The 24,356-nt window shown below is 41.9% G+C and overlaps 1 protein-coding gene across 3 annotated transcripts in view; it reads left to right on the forward strand.

Moving 5' to 3' along the window:
* ATP11C (ATPase phospholipid transporting 11C) overlaps positions 1-24,356 on the forward strand; it is a 188,745-nt gene that overhangs the window by 114,190 nt on the left and 50,199 nt on the right. For 2 of the 3 annotated variants that reach the window (XM_045288343.1, XM_045288342.1), the window contains exons 5-13: positions 1,262-1,369; positions 6,528-6,656; positions 8,326-8,429; positions 10,985-11,035; positions 12,117-12,181; positions 12,508-12,589; positions 15,064-15,214; positions 16,375-16,572; positions 23,990-24,151. In XM_045288343.1, the coding sequence (XP_045144278.1) occupies positions 1,262-1,369; positions 6,528-6,656; positions 8,326-8,429; positions 10,985-11,035; positions 12,117-12,181; positions 12,508-12,589; positions 15,064-15,214; positions 16,375-16,572; positions 23,990-24,151 (1,050 nt within the window). The remainder of the gene's footprint in view (positions 1-1,261; positions 1,370-6,527; positions 6,657-8,325; positions 8,430-10,984; positions 11,036-12,116; positions 12,182-12,507; positions 12,590-15,063; positions 15,215-16,374; positions 16,573-23,989; positions 24,152-24,356) is intronic. The other variant, XM_045288344.1, reaches the window with a different exon arrangement.

Raw genomic sequence — 24,356 nt, forward strand, 5'->3', positions numbered from 1 at the left:
GGCACCTGGGAAACCACCCTATGGAGTGATCCCCAGCATTGTCATTCAGAGGCACGAATACAGCCCTTAAGGTGGGAAAGTGGGGGGTGGCGAGTGATCAAGAATTTTTTTTTTCCCAAAGAATCACGGTTGAAAAGACTCTGTGTGATCATGAGGTGTCGATGGGATCAGGTATCAGGCATCTCAGACCCAGAATAAAATCATACCCAATGTGAATGGGGGTGGCAGCGGCATGGAATGGAGACCCAAAGCCCATCTGCAGACAATTGGACATCCCTTCACAGAGGGGTCACAGGGAAGAGATGAACCAGTCAGGGTGCAGTATAGCACTGATGAAACACACAACTTTCCTCTCGCTCTTTGGTGCTTCCTTCCCCCCACTATCATGACCTCAATTCTACCTTACAAAGTGAAGAAAACCAGAGCATGCACACTGCTACAGATAGAGCCTGAAACACAGGGAATCCAAGATAGATAAACTCTTCCAGGCCAACAAGGAGAGTAGAGATACCAGGAGGATTAGGGGAGGGTGGGAAGAGAAAGGGAAAATCAATCACAAGGATCAACCTAGAACCCCCTCTCAGGGGGACAAATAATGGAAAAGTGGATGAGGGGCGACAAAGGACAATGTAAGATATGTAAATAATCATCTATAATTTATCATGGGATTGTGGACGGGGAAGGGAGGGGGAAGAAATGGGGAGCAGATTAAAGTGGCTCAAATGGGAAGAAAATGCTTTGAAAATGATGATGGCGGCATATGTGCAAATGTGCTTGACACACTGGATGAGTGTATGGCTTGTGATCAGAGCTGTAAGAGCCTCCAATAAAAGTACGAGGGGGGGGGGCAGAGAATTGTGGATTGTGATAAGAGAGATAAGAGCCCTCAATAAAAGTATTTCATAAAAAAACCCAGAATTAACATTAAGGGGATTGAGAGGAGCATTAGAAAACAAAATCCAAATTCTTATTCGTAGAAGAGATGAGTAAGGCTCTCTGCTAGGGTTTTCATGATCACTTATCTGAAGAAGGAAGGAACCTTTTAATGCAATAAAGTGATTTGCCTAAGGGAAAGTTTGAAAGTGAGCCTCAGCTTTTGGTATTACAGTGTGCAGCTTTGTCTCTTTAGCTGTCGGAGTTTGTCATGAATGCTCTGGAGTGTGATAATCTGCTAGTGATAACTCATGGGGGTGGTAGATCTTTATGAACACTTTTCCTTCATGGTCTGAGCTTGGTTATGCTGTTACTTTTGTCCCTTTAGGGCTACGAAGATTGGCTGAGACACAGAGCCGACAACGAAGTCAACAAGAGCACTGTTTACATCATTGAAAATGCAAAGCGAGTGAGAAAAGAAAGTGAAAAAATCAAGGTATTATTTTTTCCCCTCATTCCTTTTTTTTCGGATGCACAAAGCGTAGTCATCATTTGACAAGCCATTTTAAAAATGTCCAATATCGTGAGTCTTCAAAAAGGCAAACCCAGTTGTTCCTGCCAGCTTGTTCCAAAGCCTTTTCTCCTCCTACCCACGGGAAGCCTTGTGCTCATTGAGCAGCTACTCTCCGACCTCATCGGCTTTTTGTCTCTACGAATTGACACATTCTAGGAAGTCTCTGTAAGGGGAAATAGATATATAGCCTTTCATGTCTCACTTCTTTCACTTACTGAGCGCTGGTGGCACTGTGGGGTAAGCAGTGAACTGCTTACTTCAAGGTTGCCATTTCAAACCCACCAGCTTCTCTGAGGGATAAAGATGAGGCTGCCTGCTCCCTTACAGATTTATCACTCCTCAGAAACCCTATGTAGGGTCACTCTGAGTCAGAATCACTGTGATGATAGTGGTAGGTTTTCATTTTGCATAATATTTTCAAGATTCACATCTACGTTGTACCATGTGTCAGTAGTACTTCATTATTTTTCATGGCTGAAGAGTTTTAGATTGTGTGGGTATACCTGATTTTATCGACCCATTCAACAGCTGGACATTTGGGTTGTTTCCAGCTTTGGGGTGTAATGAATAGTGCTGCTATAAACATTTCTATACCGGTTTTTCTTGAATAACTTTTCACATCTTGGGGGTATATAGCTAGGGGTGGAATTGCTGAGTCATGTCGTAATTCAGTGGTTAACGTTTGGAGCCACTACCAACCTGTTTTCCACAGTGTCTCTGCTAGTGTACACTCCTACCAGTAATGCAGAAGGTTGATTATCTGAATTGTATCTAGCTGAGGAGGTGTGAAGTAGTGTCATCTTGGGGTTTTGATTTTCATTTCCTTGGTGATTAACGATAAGAGCCTGGTGGGACAGTGAGTAAGTGTTGGCCTTCTAACCACAAGCACACCAGCCACTTCAAGGGAGAAAAATTAGTCTGTCTATTCCTGTAATGATGTACAGTCTCAAAAACCCTACAGAGCAGTTTTCCTCTGTCTTATAGGATCACTATGGGTTGGAATTGACTCGATGGCATTGGGGGTGGGGCGAGATTGGGTAGCTAATGTTGTTGAAAGCATGTTTCCATGTGCTTCCTTGGCAATTTCGATATCTTTGAAGTCTATTCAAATCTGTTGCCCAGTTTTCACTTGGGTTGTGTGTATGGCTTTGAGTGTACCACAGACTCTTAAATACCTTCAGTGGTAGATGCCTTTGGCTTGTGCTTTGTGTGAGATCTGTAGTCTGGGAATGGTTTTCGTTGTTCTACCTTCCTGAGCCAAAGAGCGGGTCTATTTCTCACTTTTTTCTCTCTCTGCCTTCCTCTAACTCCCCTCCTTCACCATACACACCCCACATATGGGGTTTCTCAGTTCTTCTTCTCCAATATTTTTGTCCAATGGCATAGGGGGTTGTTGGGCTGCTAACCATTGCAAGGTCAGCAGTTCAAAACCATCAGCCATTCCACAGGAGAAAGATGAGGCTTTATACTCCCAGAAACAGGTCCAGTGTCAGAAACCCACAGGGTCATTTCTATAGGACCCTGTTCTATAGGGCTGCTATGAGTCGCCATCGACTTGATGGCAGTCAATTTAAGTTTTCAGTGTTTTTATTAGGTTATCACAAGTCAGGATCAGCAAGCAGTAAGGATACAGACTTTGCTCTTCTCAGCCAGCAGCCAAGACTCTCTCTGGATCTTAGTCTCTCAGCTACATGATCCCAAGGCCTTGGCCACCATGGGCCAAGAAGCCAGCCCACCTGGTACCCAGTTGAGTAGTCCCATAGTCTCGTGCAAGATAAAAAGGTAACCCATAGTCTCGGCGCTGCCTCACTGGGTGTCCATGTCCTAGCCTGTGCTGCATCTGGTCTTAGCAGCCTCCATCACTTCAGACAGGCTGCTCTGTCTGGTCTGACTCTCAAGAGTAGGACTTTCTCAGTCTTCTGGCCCTCCCCAACCCCATCACCACCACCACCACCACCACCACCTTGGCTAAACTTGTATTGCTTTGCTTCCACCTGTCTCCCGACAATAGTCAGCCTTTCCTCTGGACCCCTCCTGGGAGGGTTCCTGACTCTCCCCCTAGATCTAGATGGTTTTTGTCACACGTGAGGGAAGGCATTGTGCCTGTGCGCCCAAAACACTCAGTCACCACCTGCCAAAAGGTCATGTAGGTCTCCTGCTCTTGCTCTTTCCCATGAGAACCCAGGAGAGGCCTGTGGAGAAGAGCAGGTGGGTTCTGACCTCCCCTTGTTTCTCAGGCTCCCACAGATCCTGAACTGTCTGTTGCCCACACTAGCTCTCACCCAGCCTTTAGAGTTTGGTACCAACTCCACTTGTTTTCTTCTTCCCCATGTTGACGGCAGCCATCTCTTCATCCTGTGCTTTGCCAGCTGTGAAAGCATTCGTTTGCCCTGTCTCCTCAGAGACGTATCACACTTTGAATTGTAAACCACCCTATTGCTTGGGAACCTCTGCTCTCTAATAGGTTAAAAACACCATGAAGAGTTCTGTCTGTGACCTAGCCATTCTTTTTTCGGTGGTGAGGGTGGTGAGTATTCGCTTGTATCTCTTTCTAGCCGATGTGAAATGAAAGAACTCTCGCTAACCTTTTAACCAGGACTTCCAAGGGGTTCGTTCCAGTTTGACCTTCTGCTGAGCATTTGCCCTTCACCCCCAGATGGGCTGAGTCAGTCTACCGTTGACCAAGATCCCCGGGTGATTCTTGTGTAGACATAAGGTCCACATGGAGGCAGGGGGAGCTGTCAGAATCACCTGGGGAACTTACTCAACTCTCGATTCAGAGTTCATGTCAATAGGGTGGACAAACATATTTAGCAGGAGGCTTGACATGGAATAGCTAGTTTCCCTGCTTTTTAAAAAAAATCATTTTATTGGGGGCTCGTACAACTCTTATCACAATCCAAACATCCTTCCATTGTGTCAAGCACATTTGTACATATGTTGCCATCATCATTCACAAAACATTTGCTTTCTACTTGAGCCCTTGTTATCAGCTCATTTTTGCCTCGCTCTCCCCACTCCTCCCTCCCCCATGAACCCTTGATAATTTATAAATTATTATTATTTTGTCATATCTTACACCGTCCGACGTCTCCTTTCACCCACTTCTCCGCTGTCCATGCCCCAGGGAGGAGGTTATATGTAGATCCTTGTAATCTGTTCCCCCTTTCTCCCTCACCTTCCCTCCACTCTCCCAATATCACCACTCTCACCACTGGTCCTGATTTCCTGTATTTCCAGTTCCTATCTGTGCCAGTGTACATCCTCCAGTCCAGCCGGATTTGTAAGGTAGAATTGGGATCATCATAGTGGGGGGGAGGAAGCATTCAAGAACTAGAGGAAAATTGTATATATCATCATTGCTACTTGCACCTTGACTGGCTCGTCTCTTCCCCGCAGCCCTTCTGCAAGGGGATGTCCAATTTCCCACGGATGGGCCCTGGGTCCCCACTCTGCACTCCCCCTCATTCACAGTGCTATGCTTAAAAAAAAGTTTCCCTGCTTTTATCTGCAGTGTGTCATTTCCTTATTTGAACAGTCTTTTGCTAGTTCCCCATTGTCTTCCACGTCTGGCCCCTGCCCATCTCCCCATGCTTGTGCCCCATAAGCAGTGGGCTTTTGTATTTCACCTCTCAAGGTGAATCGAAGGTAAAAAGAAATGCCCTTTTCGTGATTTTTGTTTACCCATGACCGAGAGTGGTTGCCAAGTATCTAGTGACTGTTTCCCTATGAAAAGGTTTAGGACATTGTTACTTTTCCTAGTATTTAAGCCTAGGTCCTGTGGTTTTATGTCAGCATCATATGTTTTTTGTGGAGGAGGAAGAAAATAGCCAACAACACAAAATATTATTTACCAGTTAAATTAGTGATACTGTTGTTCTTGGCCACTGTTGAAGATTGACAAAGAAAGGAAAAATATTCCTGAATAGATCTTGAAGAAATTTTCATCTTTATCTTTGAAGGCAGCTATTTCATTTATGATTCGATTTGTTTATCAGCATGTGGCTTACTAATTCCCTTCTAAAGTGGCCTGTGTTGCCATCAGCTTCCTCCTTTGACTCTAGGGTGCTGTACAAAAGGATTATATATTGTTTGCTATGATTGCCATGGTGTTGAATAATGTTAGAAATTATTGGACTGGATGATTTCTTACATCCTTTCAAATGGCAAACAAACATCCCTATTCATATGTTGGCAGTCAGGTAGTGGCAGGGTAAATGGTTAATGTATGGCAGACACATTGCTGGATGCTTTACCTCCATCATCATTTCGTCCTTCTACCAACCCTATGAGGTAGTTGGGATTCATTGGAGGCACTTACCAAAGCCAGATATTTAAGTGAGAGTTGAGACAGGAAGCCTGGTTCATGAACCCAAGCTTTTAGCCATGATGAGATATTCTCTGTAATAGATAAAGGTCCATGATCTCTTCTCTCATATTTTCCCTGTTCCTTATTTGAAGGTTGGGTACTTGCTGATAGGAAATGGTTTCTCACAGCTTTATTAAATCTCCTATCAGATGAATTGTAGGGAAACATTGTTTTATTCTTTTCCCACTCTTATGGATCATATTTTCATTAAAAGAGGGCCTGAGCACTGAAGAAGCAGAACTTGCACCCAACATTCAGAGCTGCCATCACAGTGACGGCAAAGCATGCTGAATTATGCATGCATGGAGCAGAGGGGCAATCTTGCTTTTCACTTTCCTTGAATTGCCTTGCTTGCAACACGTAGACTTTCTTACTCATTCATGAAGCAATACTTGTCATTGACTTATCAAACATTGGTGCCAGAAATGTCAGAGCAACCAGGTTCCTGGGTGCCTGACTCACCTGGTAGAGGTTAAAGTTCAGTTCTAAGGTAATATGAAAGCATCATAAGGTCAAGCACTCTAAAGAAAGATTCTGGGGTAATATTCCCTTTGTTACCCATCATGCAGCATGGGACATTGAGATACACTCTCCGCCCCAGAACAAGAGTAATGTGAGGTATACAGTTATAATGTGTTATAATGTTATACAGTTATAATGTGAGGTATACAGTTGTTTGGAATTAAGACTGTTTTTTCCTCTCCATTATAGGTTGGTGATGTAGTAGAAGTACATGCCGATGAAACCTTTCCTTGTGATCTCATTCTCTTATCATCAGGCACCAGTGATGGAACCTGTTATGTCACTACAGCCAGTCTTGATGGGGAATCCAATTGCAAGGTAAAAGATCATTTTGAATTGGAGAGAGGTAGTTAATTGTACAATACTGCTCTGTACTGTCCCTAACCTTTTTACCTTCTTCTTCATGAAGGTTTTAGGTTTGAAGGCAGCTCTTATGTAATTGCCCTTGAACTCCTAAGCAAATTCTTAGCTTTGGAGGCTCAGAATGGTGGTTGATTGCGGGGAACCATGCCCCCAATAAAAGATACCATGAATTTTACAGCACTGCTTGCCTTTAATATTGACATAATCCTTTTTAATATATTAGATAGACTTTTAGAAATGGGAATAATTTTTACGGAACCTGTAACTACAAAAATAACTTTATGTACCCTGACCTTACAATTTGATCTGTTTTGATTCTAAAATTGATGGATATTTGCTTAAAGAAAGGGTTTATTCCTGGGATATTATAAATCTAATCAGGAGTGATTTGATTGCTGTTGTAATACCTTAGGGTGTAGTTTAGTAAATGTTTGCCCAATTGCAGCTAGAAAAAAATGAACTTGTTAAAGTAAATTTGCTCAAACTGGAGGATAACTTTGTTGTCTGGTACTCTCTGGTACAGGCAGTCAGTTCTTGGCCCTCCTCCAGAGCTCCATGGAGCATGAAGCTCTACCCCTCATATGCTTCACCCCTCTTGGTGTATCCTTGGAGGGCTTTCCTCAGCTTCCTGGTTTCATCCAGAGTCGAGGACTGAAACTAATTAAGGATGTGAAAAGGAAATTAACCTGTTAGAGAGTTACTTCAAATCATGATGATGGACTAGTTCCTGTTCCTGAACAGTGTTCGATTTTAGGGGATGTTGAGGTAAAAATGGGAGAGATCTACCTAAAGATTTTCTAATAAAGGAACTCTTTGTTTAGAGGAAGAAAACTTTTAAGTGGTTTATTTTATCAAATAAATGGATCAGGTCAGCTAAAAATACAGAGGTTTTCAAAATCTGGAGATAGTTTTAAATATAGCTAAGGCAGTGCTATATTATTCCCCAAAGACCATAGCAACAGCTTTCCCATTGGGCTAGTGATGCACTCTGTATTTCCCCTTATTTGACGGTGTGTAATTGGTTTCATGGGCACCTGCCTGGATGAAGTGCATAATATACAGCAATACCATTTTCTGACTATAACATCATCTCTCTGGGTCCTTCTTGGAAATATGCCACTTTGAACATTTTCAAGATCATTAATTATGCTGTTTGTCTAATGGAACTGTTAATGCTTTTTTTCCTTGCTGTTGGCACAATTTTAGCATTCTTTTGGTTGAAGGGGTTATGTTCAATTCCTGTGTGTATCTCTACATCACTGAATAGTATGGTGAGCAAAATAATAGGCCCAGTTCTATAAATAGGGAGAAGAAGTGTATTGAATTTTTCATGGGGTTTTCAGCCAACGGTATACATGCTGCAAATAGAATTGTCTCAGCTGTCAGTATGAAGAAAAACTTACTTTTTAAAAGTTACCTTTTAACTCCCCTTATAGAAGGATTCTGTTTCTAATTATCTGTAATATACTTTTTAGGATAATACTATAGAACTTCACTGGTGGGGAAAATGCTTCAATATTTGTATTATTTTGCCAACACAATGTGTTCCTTGAATCAGGTGGGTGGGTGTACAGTAGTGAAAAGAAACAATTTTGTTTGTTTTATTGCTTTTACTTTCATGTAGACGCATTATGCAGTCCGAGATACCATTGCACTGTGTACAGCCGAATCCATTGCCACTCTCCGAGCAACAATTGAATGTGAACAGCCTCAGCCTGACCTCTACAAGTAAGAGTCACCTGGTTTCATGTTGCTGCTATCTGTTGGCTCTGCTTCTCTTTGTCAGCAGTGTTGCAAAGAAACACCCACCACTTCCCAGCCGACTCTCATTTGTGTTTTTATGAGCTGTTCCTGCTGGCAGTGAACTGAATCAAATCAGCTTTGTTCACTACCAGCCTAAGAGAAATCATTGTGGGCCAGAGCATCGTACTTAAGATTTATGAAAATATTTGTAATTTGCAAACATGGCTATCCCTCAAATTTGTAAGCCTCTGTTTTCCCATAAGGCTGTACTATCAGACGGATGCAGTTACCAGAGGTAATTAAAACAAAAATGTCATCCAACATGAAAGCAAGGAGAGGATGTGGGGGCATGCGGTTAGGGGGCATGTGGGGGCACTCTCTCCTTTTCTATGATGATCTTGAAGAACTGAGGATTGCAAATAAATAGCCCGTTTCTTGTCCACAAACAACATTAGCATGGGACAGTTTCCTCTAGTCACCCATATTTAGGCTCCCTAGAGTAGGTTCACTCGGTAATGGTCAGAGTGGGTTTGTCAAACATTTGGCATTTGATTTTAGGGCCGTTTGATTTGATCATGGTGTTAATGAGAGTAGGCTGACAAGTTTTTATCCCCAAGTCTTGCCTACCATTACCCAGACCATCCATCTTGTGAATGTGTGCTGTTGGTCATAATGAGGAGCCTTGGTGGCCAAGTGGGTTCCATGTTGGTCTGCTAACCACAAGGTCAGCAGTTCTAACCCACCAGCCTCTCTTTGGGAGAAAGGTAAGGCTTTTTGCTTCTGTAAAGATGACAGTCTTGGAAGCCCACAGGGACAGTTCAGCGCTGCCCTATGGGATAGCTATGAGTTAGGATTGATTTACTGGCAGTGAGGGTTTTTTTTTGTTTTACCTGGTCGGTTGGTCTTAATCGAAGACTAAGGGGTTGGATGTGGCTCACACTAATACCCAGTCATGGTAAAACAAAGCATCTTTTCCCTTTGCCTTCTTTCTTGGTATCCGCCTTGGCACTAGGATCTATAGCCACCAAAGAAAAGAGATGTTCCCTGTTTCTAAGGAGCTCACAGAGAACAAAGAGCCAGCTAGGCCCCTGGGAATACAGAAAAGAACAGAACAGATTCTCCCTAAGTTAGGGAGAAATAAGCACCTTTTACATTTCTGGGGAAACACCCCAAATTGGCATTACCCTTGTAGTAGATGAAGGCAGATTTTAGAGCCAACATGATTATTCGACTGGACTAAGTTGAGGGCCTTGTACTTTTAATTCTTACATGCTACTCACTTACATTGCAGTAGGTCTGTTTATTTGTCTGACTTCCTCCACTAGACTGTCAGCCCTTACAGGGCTGGGAACATGTCTTATCTTTGTAGCTCCAGCACAATTAATTTATGATGAAAGAATAAGCAGACCCTCATGCTTTCTATATAAGAATACATCACAGTTCTGTTTTTCTGATAAAAAACATGCTCTGCTTATAATCCATATTGTAAGGCACTTGTAACCCTCTTGTTAAAGGAGGGGTTAGGCCTTTTAAGACCCCTGTTACAAAAGAGGAAGCGAGGCACAGTGGATTCACAAATGTTTATGATGTGGTTACCACACACCTAACTGCATTAAGTGCATAGGTTAAGCTCAATATTGAGATCAGCTGCAAAGCAGAGACAAGAAATGTCTACAATTTGCAATCAAATGCTCCCTCTCAGACTAATGCTATGGCTTTCAATGGGTTATCCCAGGCGTTCTCAAACTATGGCCCGCAGACCACATGTGGCCCACAGAGGACATTTATCCAGCCTGCCGAGTATTTTTGCCCCGTTTGTTTTTTTACTTCAAAATAAGATAGGTGCACTGTGCATAGGAATTTGTTCTTAGTTTGTTGTTGTTGTTTTTTTAACCTAGAGTCCCGCCCTCCAACGGGTCTGAGGGATAGTGAACTGGCCCCTTGTTTTAAAAGTTTGAGGACCCCTGGGTTATCCTATTGACCACTAGTAGTAGCAGTAGGACCCTTGCCAGGGAACTTATTGAAAATAAATGTGCATTCTCTGAATCAGAACCAACAGTGGGCTCAGCAATTCAGCGCATGCTCGGGTGGATGAACTACTGAACTGATGATTTTGAGAGTTGTACTTCCAACCACTCTTCTTCATGTGAATTTAATCACGTGAATTTAAAACAGAAGCCATAGTCTCTATATCCAAGTATATGAGAAGACTGTTTGCTCAGTGCCAAGTAAAATTTGAAAAGCAACCTAGAATGCTCTTGTTAAAAATGGTATTTTGCATTCTCATAAACCATCATAATAACTATTTTAATATATGTGCTGCCCAAGTGAGCACCATAATAACTATTTTAAAAAGCAGTCTAAAATATCACATACCTTACTGGTTCGACATGACTTTGCTTCAGAAATGCAGCTGGCTCTTGTACTTCATTCAGAGTCTCTTTTTTTCTGATTTGTATGTTGGTTCTTTCCCATGTCTGTGCTACATAGATTTTACCTGCAATTAAAAAACCCATTTGCCTATTATGTTCTTTTTACAGATTTGTTGGGCGAATCAATATCTATGGTAATAGTCGTGAAGCTGTTGCCAGGTTAGTTATTCCTTTATTATATCCTTCCGTGGGGGTTATTTTCTTTTATTTTCATTATAATAAACACTTTAATTTTTAGAGAGGGCTATAAAGGTAGATAAGCCTGGAGACACTAGACCAGGGTCGAACTAATGGGTCCTAAGTCACTAATCTTGTGATTGGGAAGGTGCGGCGGGGTGGGAGTTGTATAGAGGATGCTGGTAATGATGCTTACAGTTGTCAAACTAGCAGAGCTGCAGTCACTTTGATCCCTGGTTATAAGCCTGTTCATAGACCTGTTCTGTCCACTCTGTATACTGTCTTGGGTTGTGCAGGAAGCTGCTAATGTTAAAAGCATACCTGGAGACCACTGGGTTCAGGGGCAGTAACTGAGGTCCTGGGCTGTGGGCACAATGCAAGGCAGTGGACTAAAAGATTGATCATTTATAATTGGGCAGTGCACACAAAAAAGTTGTTGCATTCTTTCCCTTTCAGTAATCCAATTACCATATATACTCCTGTATAAGCCCAGTTTTTCAGCACATTTTTAAATGCAGTTTGTGTGGTAAAATTGGGTGATATTCGGGTCAGCTTGTACTCGAGTATATATGGTAACTCCCTCAACTCTCCAACTTGCCTTTTGTAAGCCACAAAGAAAAGAAAGTTAACTAGTTATAAGGTGCCTAGTGATCTCCCCAAAGCCAAATTATTCTGTAGAAGTGTGTCCCTGTGGCTTCCCAGCTGACGATGACTTTCCCAGTCACTTTGTCTGTCACCTCAGCACCTGTCTCTGTGTCTCACATTCTGCTTGTCTGCCCTGCTCTTGTGTTGCTGTCTATGACTTAGAATCCCTTTCTTTCTGTGCATAGCTTTTCCCTGGGTGGTGGTGATAACTCTGGCACCATGCTTCCATCTACTGGACCCTAAAGTAACGTGAGAGAGGGACATCTCAGCTTCCTCTGAGAAGTATTTCTTGTTCTGTAAGCAGACAGATACATTCCCATCCCCTTGGAGGCAGATTTATACCAGGAGAAAATATGTCACCAGAGTTGATTACATGGATTGGGCTGTTTGATACAATGCGTTGTGTTTTCTAATGTAGGTCTTTGGGACCTGAAAACCTCTTGCTGAAAGGAGCTACACTCAAAAATACCAAGAAGATATATGGTGAGTAATTTGGGTGATACACTTACCAGCAATACGCTCTGTAGGCCAGTGAGGAAATAGTGCATGTTAAAAATTAAACCTGGCCGATATTGCTGTTAAATCAAAACCTATTGTAGGTGTTGGGAATTTACAAGCTGGCGAATTGCCATGAAGTATGACAAGTAGATGAGATAGAATTAAGTTATTCTAAAAGTGTTATACCAGCTGGTGAGTGGAAGAGGGCTTAGAATCCCCACTTTTATGGACGTGAAAATTAACAGAAGTGACCGGGTGAGGGGTTGGTTGGCAAGTTCAGTTGTAACCTCGTTTTTATGGTTATTCCTTAGGAGTTGCTGTTTACACTGGGATGGAAACCAAAATGGCTTTGAACTACCAAGGGAAATCTCAGAAACGTTCTGCTGTCGAAAAGTTAGTGTGTGCCATAATTTCTTTCCTCGGTGTTGATTCCAAATGGTTAATGCCTCAGTGATTCCAGATAATAACTGCAGTACAAGACAACATCAATAATCCCAACAAGAGCTGCCCTTTCGAGGCTGTTTTGCATTGCATAAACTGCTCCAGGATCAGCATCTCTGATTCATTCTGTTTGTGCTACTGGAACTAATGGTTTTGGGTCGTCTACTTTCAACTTGCAAGGAGAATCTAGAACATAGATAAAATAGTCTCCTGACAACTAGTGAAGAGTTGGTAGATCTTCAAACCAAGTGCCTCTGGCGTGGTCTTGTCCATGGTTGTTGGCATGGGATATCCAACATCCTCTTCCAGACTGATCTGGAGGACTCCACAGAAAGCTAAAGGAGTTCACATTTGCTAGCCCCTCTCAGAAGAGCCCTGGCAGCCCAGAAGTTAAGTGCTCAACTGCTAACCAAAAAATGCAGTGGTGCAAACCCACTGGAAGGAAGCTATGGCGGCCTGCTTCTCGTAAAGAACACAGCCTTGGGAACCCCATGGGCTGGTCTGTCCTGGCCTTTTGGGTCAACAGCCATGAGAATCGACTTAATAGCATCTGTCTTCATTTTGGTTTATTCCCCCTCTAGCCTCGATCTTAGGACTCAGGGCAATTGCAACGTTTCTCCTCCTCAGAAGTTTGGGACACCCGGTTAAAATTCATCGAGTTAGATGTAGGGACTTTTGCTTATGGCAGTGCAAAGAGGTCAGTGAATCCTCTCGTCATATAAAAACCTGAACTGGACAAAATTGTCACCATAGCCACCGCAGGACTCTGGAGCCAGAGCAGAGGCAGGCAAAATTTGAGTATACATATATTCCTTTGGAACTGCTAAAATGTAGGGAAAATACGGTAGAAAATTGTTTCTCTGTTGTCTGACCCTGCCTACATTTCCTACTCCACTGTATGGGAGAGAACAGTATTTTTACTGAAAGCCAGAAGTTTTGCTGTTAGGGGCAGATTTATTGGCGGGCAAGGAGTATATACTTGAGGCTTTGTTGGCTAAAACCAGCAAACCCAGTAGGATGCGACTGGGGAAATCCCACACATTTGCTAGCGAAGAGGTTGTGGTCTAAAGTTGAGGCAAGCCAAGGAGCTAGGTAGCTGGAAATCCTGGGAATAAGAGAGCTCTACAGGGGCTGAGCTAAGCTCTGCACACAGCTTTGGCTAGCAGGAACAATTTTCATGTCTGGGCTAGATCCAAGCGGGTGCAGCCCATGGCAACTAATGACTGAAGGGAGAACTGGCTGCAGCGGTGGATACGTTCTCCAAGCCACACACTCATCAAATGGCAGCCTTTGCCAGAATCACTGGCCGACCACTAAGTTACGCAGATACAAGGAGACCCCTGGCAAGCAAGCCTGACAACAAAACAGACAGGATGCCCAGACCAAGAGAGAGAGCACAAATCACCCAGTGAATGTGTGGCTACCACTAAAGATCCTAGCAAATGGAATTGATTTTAAAGGAACACACTGCAGGGCCCAAATTTGTTTCTCGGTAATGTGACATTGGCATGGAAAGCGATTTTGACGGTCGCATCAGTTTGCAAATGTGGCTCTGAGAAGCCCTAAGAAAAGTGATCTAAATGAATCATTGTCTTCCTGTCGCCCTTTGATGGACATGCCCTTTACCACCTCCTCCCCCACATTACCGGAATGGTGGACTTGATCGTGCTTTTAAAAACGATTGTCGCTTTGGGGATTGATTAACATTTAATTCCAGCACTGTAATTTTATGCCTTCTCTAGTAGGTACATAGTTAATTTTAGAACATTTTTGACTAAAGCAATGTTAAGTTGCTGTCCCCAGAGGTCCACTATGAGTGTCCCAGCTGCTCCCTTGGGTGCAGTGGTTAACTCCACCACATTCCTCCATCCCTTCCCTTGTAAGATTCTGTGCCAGTGCTTGGATTTAATGCCAAAGAAAGGGGGAGGCGTCTTCACTGTGGCCCATTTCTTCACTCCTCAGCTGTATGGGGTATAATCCTAAAGATGGGTCCGCAGGTGTGTACATTTGTGGGAACTAGTCCTTCAATCACTTCTCAATCCTTGTCCTCAGAGTTTCTCCATCCTTTCCCCTTGCAACACATACTGCTACTTACAAAATCTCTTTAACTGTGTGGAGTAGTTAATGGCGGGGGTGGGGTGGTGGTGGTAGTGGTAATAACTTGGAGCAGTTAATGGCGGGTGGTGGTGGTGGTGTGTGTGTGTGTCTAAGATAGTCAGCTGTTGTACTTAGAGAGCATTGGTGGGTGGCCAACAAACAATTTCGGATTTCCTTTGCCACTGTGATAAAACTGAAATTCATTCGTTTATTCTAGGCTTGTGCTCCTGGCATACCTAACTTTAAATAATTGACCAGTTTCATTGATAATCTGGTGGAACGCTTAAGTAATCACCTGGTTTATAAATCCATAATCTCTTACTTTTCAGATCCATCAATGCCTTCCTGATTGTGTATTTATTTATATTACTAACCAAAGCTGCAGTGTGCACGACCCTAAAGTATGTGTGGCAAAGTAATCCCTATAATGATGAACCTTGGTACAACCAAAAGACCCAGAAAGAACGGGATACTTTGAAGGTAAATTGGCCTTGCGCTGAAAAAAAATTTTTTTAATCATTTTATTAGGGGCTCATACAAGTCTTATCACAATCCATACATACATCAATTGTGTAAAGCACATTTGTACATTCATTGCCCTCATCATTCTCAAAATATTTCCTCTCCACTTAAGCCCCCAGGATTAGGTCCTCATTTTTCCCTTCCCTCCCTGCTTCCCCCTCCCTCATGAACCCTTGATAATTTATAAATTGTTATTTTGTCATATCTTGCCCTGTCCAACGTCTCCCTTCACCTCTTTTCGGGTGTCTGTCCCCCAGGGAGGAGGTCACATAGAGTTCCTTGTAATCGGTTCCCTCTTTCCAACCCACTCTCCCTCTACCCTCCCAGTATCCCCACTCGCTCCACTGGTCCTGTAGGGCTCATCCGCCCTGAATTCCCTGTGTTTTCAGTTCCTTTCTGTACCAGTGTACATCCTCTGGTCTAGCCAGACTTGCAAGGTAGAATTTGTGTCATGATAGTGGGAGCGGGGAGGAAACATTTAGGGACTAGAGGAAAGTTGTATTTTGCGCTGAAAATTTTTAAGTCTAGTACTGGATGACCCAGCTACCTTTATTGAAAGTCCTTTTTAGTTTACAGGTTTCATTAAATGTAGGGTAACACTAAACCATAAATTATTTAAGAAGCTTCAGAGCTGTTGTGTCCCCTCCTCTCCCTTTTACTTTTGGCATCTATGTTTACTTTTAGCTCTGTAGTTAAGAGTTCTAGACAATTTGACAAGAAGCTGTGACACTATAATGTAGTGTGAACCTGTGATGTCAGCTAAGAACACAAAGGATACCTACATGGAATGTGACCTCACATTCATATTCAGAGGGAGCAGAGAACTGAGTGAAAAAGGGTTGAGACGAAAGGTCCATGTGCTAAAGAATAATGATAAAATTTGTGGGGGGGTCATTCTAAATTGTTCTCACATATCGTGATATGTTTTATTGCAATAATAGGGTTTTTTCCTTACAGCAAGGGCACTATTTCTAGAATTTAAATTTTTAAAAACAAGTTTGTGTAAAAGAATTTAAAGATAATATCATTTTTCCACAATATTTTTAAAGTTCCCTCACACATTATACTTGTCGAATGGAACTGTGCCTTTAATTAGCATGAACTTTCTTTTCTTTTAGGTTTTGAAAATGTTCACTGACTTCCTCTCGTTTATGGTTCTATTCAACTTTATCATTCCCGTCTCCATGTATGTCACAGTAGAGATGCAGAAATTCCTTGGCTCTTTCTTCATTTCATGGGATAAGGACTTTTATGATGAAGAAATTCATGAAGGAGCCCTTGTTAACACATCAGACCTTAATGAAGAACTTGGTCAGGTTAGAACACCTTTTTACTTAAAATAAGTTAACATGCTGAAATATGGGGGTTTCTCATCTGAAGTACCCAATGTGTGTGATCACTGTATGCTTGAAAGTATGATTTAAAGGAAATCCCCTTGTGTAGACATGTAAAGGAAGCAAGCCATGTTTTCTTAGTGAGGCTTCAGTTCTTTTGCTGGCATATTTTGAGAAATGTTCCAATTTATTTTATATGCATTTGAATGCAGCAAAAATCCCCTTAAAGCTCTTTAAATTTTCCCTTAAAATGTTAGCTTATGGGTTATTTCTTTGATACAGGAATATGCAGTATCCACCACCATCTCTTACCACTTGAGGATAGAATATAAATGCATTCTTCAAAAATAGAATTGACCGGAGTGGTCCAATTGACATTTTCTTGGTACATTTCTTTCTGATCAGACGGAATATAGACCTAGAGCGCCAAGTTGTTTATTCCAGTAAGAGAATTTCAATGAAGGGAAAATGTGAGGGCATGCCCGCCTCCGAATGCTTTTTGCCTCTTATTTCCAATGCAACCCCGGCTGTGACCTCCTTTCTAACCCAGGCACAGCCCACACTCCCCCGCCCCGCCCCCCCGCCCCCAGGGGCAATACAGTCCAGCTGTGAGTCTTCCAGTGGCAACTTCCTAGGTGTTTTTCTGATTAGAATTGAGAAGTGTGTTCCCTTTGTTTGAATTTAGTGCATCATGTAACGATCTCCACAAGCTGAAGGGGTTTGGGACTTGTATATCATTTTCACAAGATTTAGAATGTCGCGGCTGTAAAAATGTCATTTCTGTGGCAGGGAGATGTAAATTCTGCTCATGGAGCTGTGTACAGAGAATAGGCCTTCATGTTTGTTTTAAATGGAACTGGTTTGCACTTACACCTCAAAGCTCTTCTCCATAATTTAGCCGCTCCCCTCCAATTTTTGCTCTTGGCATAACTTACACCTAAACCTAAATAACTTCTTTATGTATGTATGTATCCACCAAAGGTGGAAGGACCCTATAGATAACTTGGGGTGTATAGTACAGAGTTATGATACTGGGGTACAAATGATGAGACCAGAAATGAATGAATGGTTGCCTTTTGACTTAGGTATCATTCCTACAAGATTGTTTCATTGGTAATCTGAGCTGCCACCGCAGACCCAAGCCTTTTTAAACCATTCTCCTTTCGGGACAGAGCTGACTGAGTAGAAATGCTCATAATCCCTCAGAAAAGGCATCAATCTGCAGAGCTTATGCATGGCATTTTTTTCCCCATTGAGCACACCAACCACCTCTGGTGACAGCCAGTTTTACTGGATGTCGATTGAACCACTTTTGTTCTGTTTGAGGGGAATTAACCCACCCCAGGATGAGTATGGCTAGTGTGGAGCTGGTGTCTACTACTCCTGCAAGTAGAACAGTCATCATTCCAAATCTAACATAATGCTCACCAGAGACAGGTAGGATACTCAGGCCGGTTCCATTGTCTCCTTCTTAGAGATATCTCCACCTCAGTAGATTCCGCATCACCCATGGGAATGCAGTCTCGTTCTTAGATTCTACACTGTGTTGTTAACACTACAGAAAGTAAAGTAGAGCTTTGGGTAATGAGCTGGTAAATTTCATCTGTGAAGTGAGGCCTCCATTTTCATTTCAGCCACCACCATCCCCATCCTCCACCAAACCAGGCACTTCTAGGTGTGATCGTCAGTTAGTCAAATCACTAAGTTAATAGCCAGACCACCACTTCAATTAATAAAGTGTAAAAACAACCTACTACCATTATCAGCTTGTATTTGGAGAAACTACCTGAACGAAAATGCAAAGAAGTTGTGAAGTAGTTTCTCAGGCCATTTAACATTCAGTGGCCTGGTGTACACAAAATTAGTGTAACCAGTTTCCCCTTTAATGAGTCATAATTGAAATTCTTTGGGACTTGATGTTACTAAAATTAATGTCAATTACTTTCCATCAATACCATTGTAAACACTTGGTTCATCTCTTTAAAATGACCCATATTCATTTTAACCCCCATCACCACCCACAAAGGTATTTTGGGATCAGTGTTTATTAACAAACAAAAAGAAGTAGGAACATAATGGGATACTTTGTGATAGATCTCAATCCAATACACAACTAAACGGTACCAGCTGATCTTGAAAAATTTGTGGAGGTAGCCTCCTGCCCAGTTCCAGGACTGTGCCTAATTATAATCTAATGCTCTAATCCTAATAATTCAATCCAGTGATCATTTCTTGAGCTATTGTGTATGTGCCTGAGATGTGGTCTAGGTACAGGGGTTACTATGGTGAAGTAAACCCTCAAATAGTTCACCATCGAGTTGGGGAAGCAATTACTCCCACCCTAACTTCAGAAGTTCACTAGTCCCTGGAGAAAGATCTCATGCTTGGTAACGTAGAAGGGCAGCAAAAAATAGGACTATTCTCTGTGCGATGGATTAGCATAGTGGCTACAACAATTGGCTCAAACCTAAGAGTTGTGAGCCTGGTGCAGGATGGAGCAATGTTTCTTTCTGTTGTGTATAGGGTTACTATTGAGTCAGAGCCCACCCAATGGCATCTAACAACAACAACAAAAGCAGCAATAATAGTCAACATCTACACCATTTCTATAAGGTTTACAGAATGTGTTTATTATTGAAATTTATTTTCAAATGATAATGATCTTTTGTGCCAAAAGTATTATTATTTAAGGTTACAATTATAAATTCAGAGAGATGAAGAGATGTTCCTAGGTTAAAATTAGTGAAGCCAAGGCTCAAGTCTAAGTGTTCCATTAGGCTGAACCAGATGAACATGCCAACATTTCACCAATTTTACCGACAAATTAGCAATTTCATGTGTTTAGGGCTCTTTCAGTCCTACAGCAGATATTTCACCTATAGCTTTCCATCCATATGTTTTTTGGGTTTGAGTTTGCTTTATCAAGGGGCCTTCCCAGCAAGCTCAGCCCCATCATTAAAGGTGGAAAAGCTGCTTTTTAAAAGTCAGAGTCAAGCAGCAGCCTCTCCCTCTTCTCCCCCCTCACCCCCCACTTTCATTAAGACTTTTTCTAGAGTCTCAACCGACCTCAACTCCCCCTTTCTTGCGCATATGGCCTATATTGGAGCTGTGGTTCTCAAAGTGTGAGTCTCAAGACAAACAGCATCAGCATCACCTGAACACTTGCTAGAAATGCAAATGATCTGATCCCTACTGAATCAGAAACTTCTGAGATGGAGCCTGGCCATCTGAATTGTCACAAGCCCTCCCTCTGGCTGATTTTGATGCACATTAGAGTTCAGTAGTCACTACCTTTGACATAAACTCTTCCATAGAGGCAAGCACATGTCACTTTATATTTTGAAAGCAACCACCCTTGAGCACTCCAAAAACAAGAATTCTGAATTGGTTCACGCCTACCTGAGGGTTGAAGGTGTGGCAGCCTTGGATAAGCATCGGGGGAAGATGAAGGCTAACAAAGTTGATTTTTTTTACGTCGGGGAGCATCCGGGAAAATGGTGCAGAAAATAGAACACAGGCTGAGACACAAGTCAGTCTTGAGCAGATTCATATATCGAGAGGTCACTCGGACTTCTTTCTCTGACCACTGTGCCATAAAGCTGGAATTCAACAAAAGAAAGATCCCAGAGAGAGCTGCATGGCCGGCCTCAGTTGGAGACAGAATGTCTTCTCCCTAGATGACAGCACACAGAGGAGGGCCCTAAAGGTACAGTTTCATGGGGAGCAACCTGTCTGACCCGCCTACATGGAGCCAAACCATGAGGGGCGTGCAACATACCAGCCTTGGGAGAGAAGCCACGAAGCACGAAGTCCCCAAGGAATCCTGATTGTAGACTTCTGACTGGGGAGCAGCACTTGGCAACCCATCTGAACTGGTTAGCAGTTACTCACAAGGACGCCACATTGAAAGTCTAAAGGTGGAACTGGGGGGGGCGGGGGGAGGCACTAGAACGCGCCACCTTTGACTGCAGGAATAGCAATGGGGACTTTTCAGATGCACGCCTTTCAGACACAAATGCTGTAGACTAAACGGGTGTATGTGCTGTTAGGTAAGCGGGTCCCGGGATACAGAACCCTGAAAGTAAAGGGGACTGGACTGATGGACTATAATATGTCTTTCTCACAATGTAGCAGAGAGAGATTCATCTGTGTGTGTGTGTCTTGGGACTATTTGCATGGTCTTTCCTGTGTGTGTGTGTGTGTGTGTGTGTGTGTGTGTGTGTGTGTGTCTGTGTCTGTCTCTTGGTACTATTTGCATGGTCTTTCCAGTGTGTGTGTGTGTGTGTACCATGTTAGATTTGGGACAATTTGCATGGTCTTTCCAGTGTGTGTGTGTGTGTGTGTACGTACAAGATAGGCAGGATAGGTGATCCCAAGAAGACAGCAACAAGACCGATGGTTCCAGAGGGACATGGGGGCAGGGGGAGTTGAGCAGTGAGCCAATAATGACAGGGATGGGAATAAGGGTTCTGAAATTGATGGTGAGCAGGATATAGCTTTTCTGGTCATGTTTGATCAATCGAATTGTATGTGAGCAATTACTGAGAGGCGAATAGTGGGTAAACATGATAGTGGGGCAAGAGGAAAGAAGAAATAAAAGAATATAGGTGTATATATAGATAGGTATATTAGTAAATATTTAAATGTATAAGCATAGGTGTATCTGGTTTTTTATGTATATACTATGCATATGCAACAAGAAAGCAGATGAACTTCGGGCCTCTTCTTAAATCTTAACTCAGTACAAGAGCAGTTTGTTTTAATAATGCGACATTATGTGATGCTCGCCTTCCCAACATGATCGCTGAAGACAAAATGGGTGCATAAACAAATGTGGTGAAGAAAACTGATGGTACCCAGCTATTAAAAGATATAGCGTCTGGGGGTCTTAAAGGCTTGTAGTTAAACAAGCGGCCATCTAGCAGTGAAGCAACAAAACCCACATGGAAGAAGCACACCAGCCAGCCTGTGTGATCATGAGTTGTCGATGGGAGAAGGTATCAGAAGTTCAAAAGCAAGCAACCAAATTGATGTGAAGCGGTGTGGATGTAGTGGAGACCCAAAGCCCGCCTGCAAGATAATTGGACAGCCCCTCTCATAGGGGTCACTTGAACGTAAGGGATGATAAATCCAAGGTGCACTATGGCACTAATGAACCACATAACTATCCTATAGTTCTCTAATATTCCCTCCCTTACTATTAAGACTTTTATTTGTTTTACCTCATTAATTTATATATGTTAGATTTATATATGCTCATTTGTATAATTAAGATTGCTCAATACACGAAAGCCAAGATCGATAATCCTTCAGAGATAGTAACAGGAGGAATGGTTCTCTGAAGGTATGGGAAGAGAGGTGGGAGGAGGAATGTAGGGGGAGCTAATAGCATTGATAACTATAACCCCACTTGAGGGGAGTAAAAACAGAATTAAATGTGAATGGTCATATTGGATGGTAGAAGATACAGGGGGAAATATAAATAAAAAATAAGAGTTCCTGGGTGGTAGGGTGTGGGGAGGAAGGGGATCAAGGGGATTTGGTATCAAGTAGTTTAAGAAGAAAGAAAATGTTTTGAAACTGATTGTGGTAACAATTGTACAAGACTGTTTGATGTGATTGAGTCATAGAATGTTATGATATTTGTAAGAGCGCCCAATAAAATGTTTTTATAATAAAATAAAAATTACTAAGGCCCCAAAGACTTTCATTTTTGCTGGAAAAATGGGGATGATACATGAATAATACCACTTGGATAAATTTTTTAAAAGAATGCAACTTGGCTGGCTAATAGGAAACAAAAAGGAAGATCGAATGCTATATTTGTGCAGTGCTGCTACCAGGAAAGGCTTTGAAAAATAATTAGAAGCAACTACTGCTAGTGTTCGTCTTATTCTCCCTTACATAATAAAAACCTTAATCTTGTGCTTATGCTGGTTCCTGTCAGCCCATAATTTTAACTATTTAAGCATAAATTGCCAAAGAAGAGGATAAAATTGTAGGTTTCTAAAAGCCAGATGTTATAAATAGAAGAGAGAAAAACTGAGAGATAAACTGAGATAAAATAGAAATGCTCAATTCATAGCTTGTTTTTTCTATCATCAGTGAAAATTTGCTGATCATCTTTGACCCATCCTTATTAATTGTGTCTAGTTTTTTGTCTTCACTTGGAAACTTTTGAAGCATATCTGAAAATATGCATAGTATGTAGAAAGAAATTTAAATTGTATTTGTATTCACTCTTGAATTACTGTCACTTACTTATCTTCCAGTCCATCTATACAAAGGGCCTTCACAAAGTTCATGAGAAATTTTATTATCCTTTAACTCCATTGTCCCACAGACTTTTATAAGCCCCCTCAGATTCTCTCTTACACCCATTATATACTGCCGTGCATTTCACTTCAATCCAGTGTTTTTACAGAAAATGTTCCTTTTGAAGGAAAATAAATCCCATCGGTTTATGTCCCACCTCCAGTTCATTAAAATTTCTATCAAATGTTTTTAACGAATAATACACATATCAGCATTGTGTGTGTGTATGTGTGAAACTAGTCAAAACTATTTTTGTTTCCCACTTTGAATTGACTTTTCTTATGTAGCTTCTTATATCAAATTAGTTAAGTGCTTAATTGTTCTTAAACATTCAACCCTAAAAGGACAAATAATGCACTATCATACTTTCATTAACTACCTAGACTAGGCTAATGAGTAGAAACCAAAGGTTACCAGGGATATGTAAGAGGGGAGCCATGTGTTGGTGGGGGGCACTGAACTTTTGTTAAAGGTGATTAAAAATTTGGTATCAGATAGTGGTAATAATGAGTGTAGTTAATGTCAATGAATTATACAGGTAAAATGTGCTAAAACAAATGTTTTATCTGTATTTGTCAAGGAGCCATGGAGGCATAGTGGGTTATGAGTTGGGCTGTTAAGGTCAGCAATTTGAACCCACCATCCACTCTGTGGGAGACAGATCAGGTGATCTCACCTGTAAAGGTTGGAAACCCATAGGGGCTGTTCTACTCTGTCCTGTAGGGTCAATGTGCGTTGAACTCAACTCGATGGCAGTGAGTTTAGGTTTTGTTTTATATCTAGTTGCCACAATTAAAAAACTGAAGTATTCTTGTTTTGATAAAAAGAACCACACTTCCCCCATCCTACTCTTTATCTCTGGACTTTTGAGTGGGTCTGCTTTAGACCTGTGATGCTGTTGCAGTTTTTTCAGAATACTCCCTTCACTCCTCATTCATTTGATGGTGTTCTGTCAATTTATGAAGCATTTGACAATCATTCTTCAAAAGGTGATTTTCTGTGGCTATGTAGATCATCCTGCCTTAAAACAACCGATGAATAAGTACACTGAAAAAAAATGTATATGCTGTGTCTTTGTTTGTAGGTGGATTATGTATTTACAGATAAGACTGGAACACTCACGGAAAACAGCATGGAATTCATTGAATGCTGCATAGATGGACACAAGTACAAAGGTGGAACTGAGGAGGTTGATGGACTCTCTCAAACGGATGGACCCGTAACATATATTGACAAAGCAGATAAGGTGGCAATTTCAGCATCACGATCTTACCTGGCTGGCTTTCCAGTAGGCAGAGGACCTATAGGCCTTTGAATGTCGATTTGTTCTTTTGGATTTTCTCATTTGTTCTGTCTTGTTTTTCTAATACCGCTGCAATTTGTAAATGAATAGAAGTGGCAAGTTGAGAGAATTGTGGGAAAGGCACTTGAGGAATACTTTGCTTGTCCCT

The sequence above is a fragment of the Echinops telfairi genome, unplaced genomic scaffold, assembly GCF_000313985.2.
Source record: "Echinops telfairi isolate 266 unplaced genomic scaffold, ASM31398v2 ScPeMD7_20;HRSCAF=75, whole genome shotgun sequence".
Classification (NCBI taxonomy): Eukaryota; Metazoa; Chordata; class Mammalia; order Afrosoricida; family Tenrecidae; genus Echinops; species Echinops telfairi.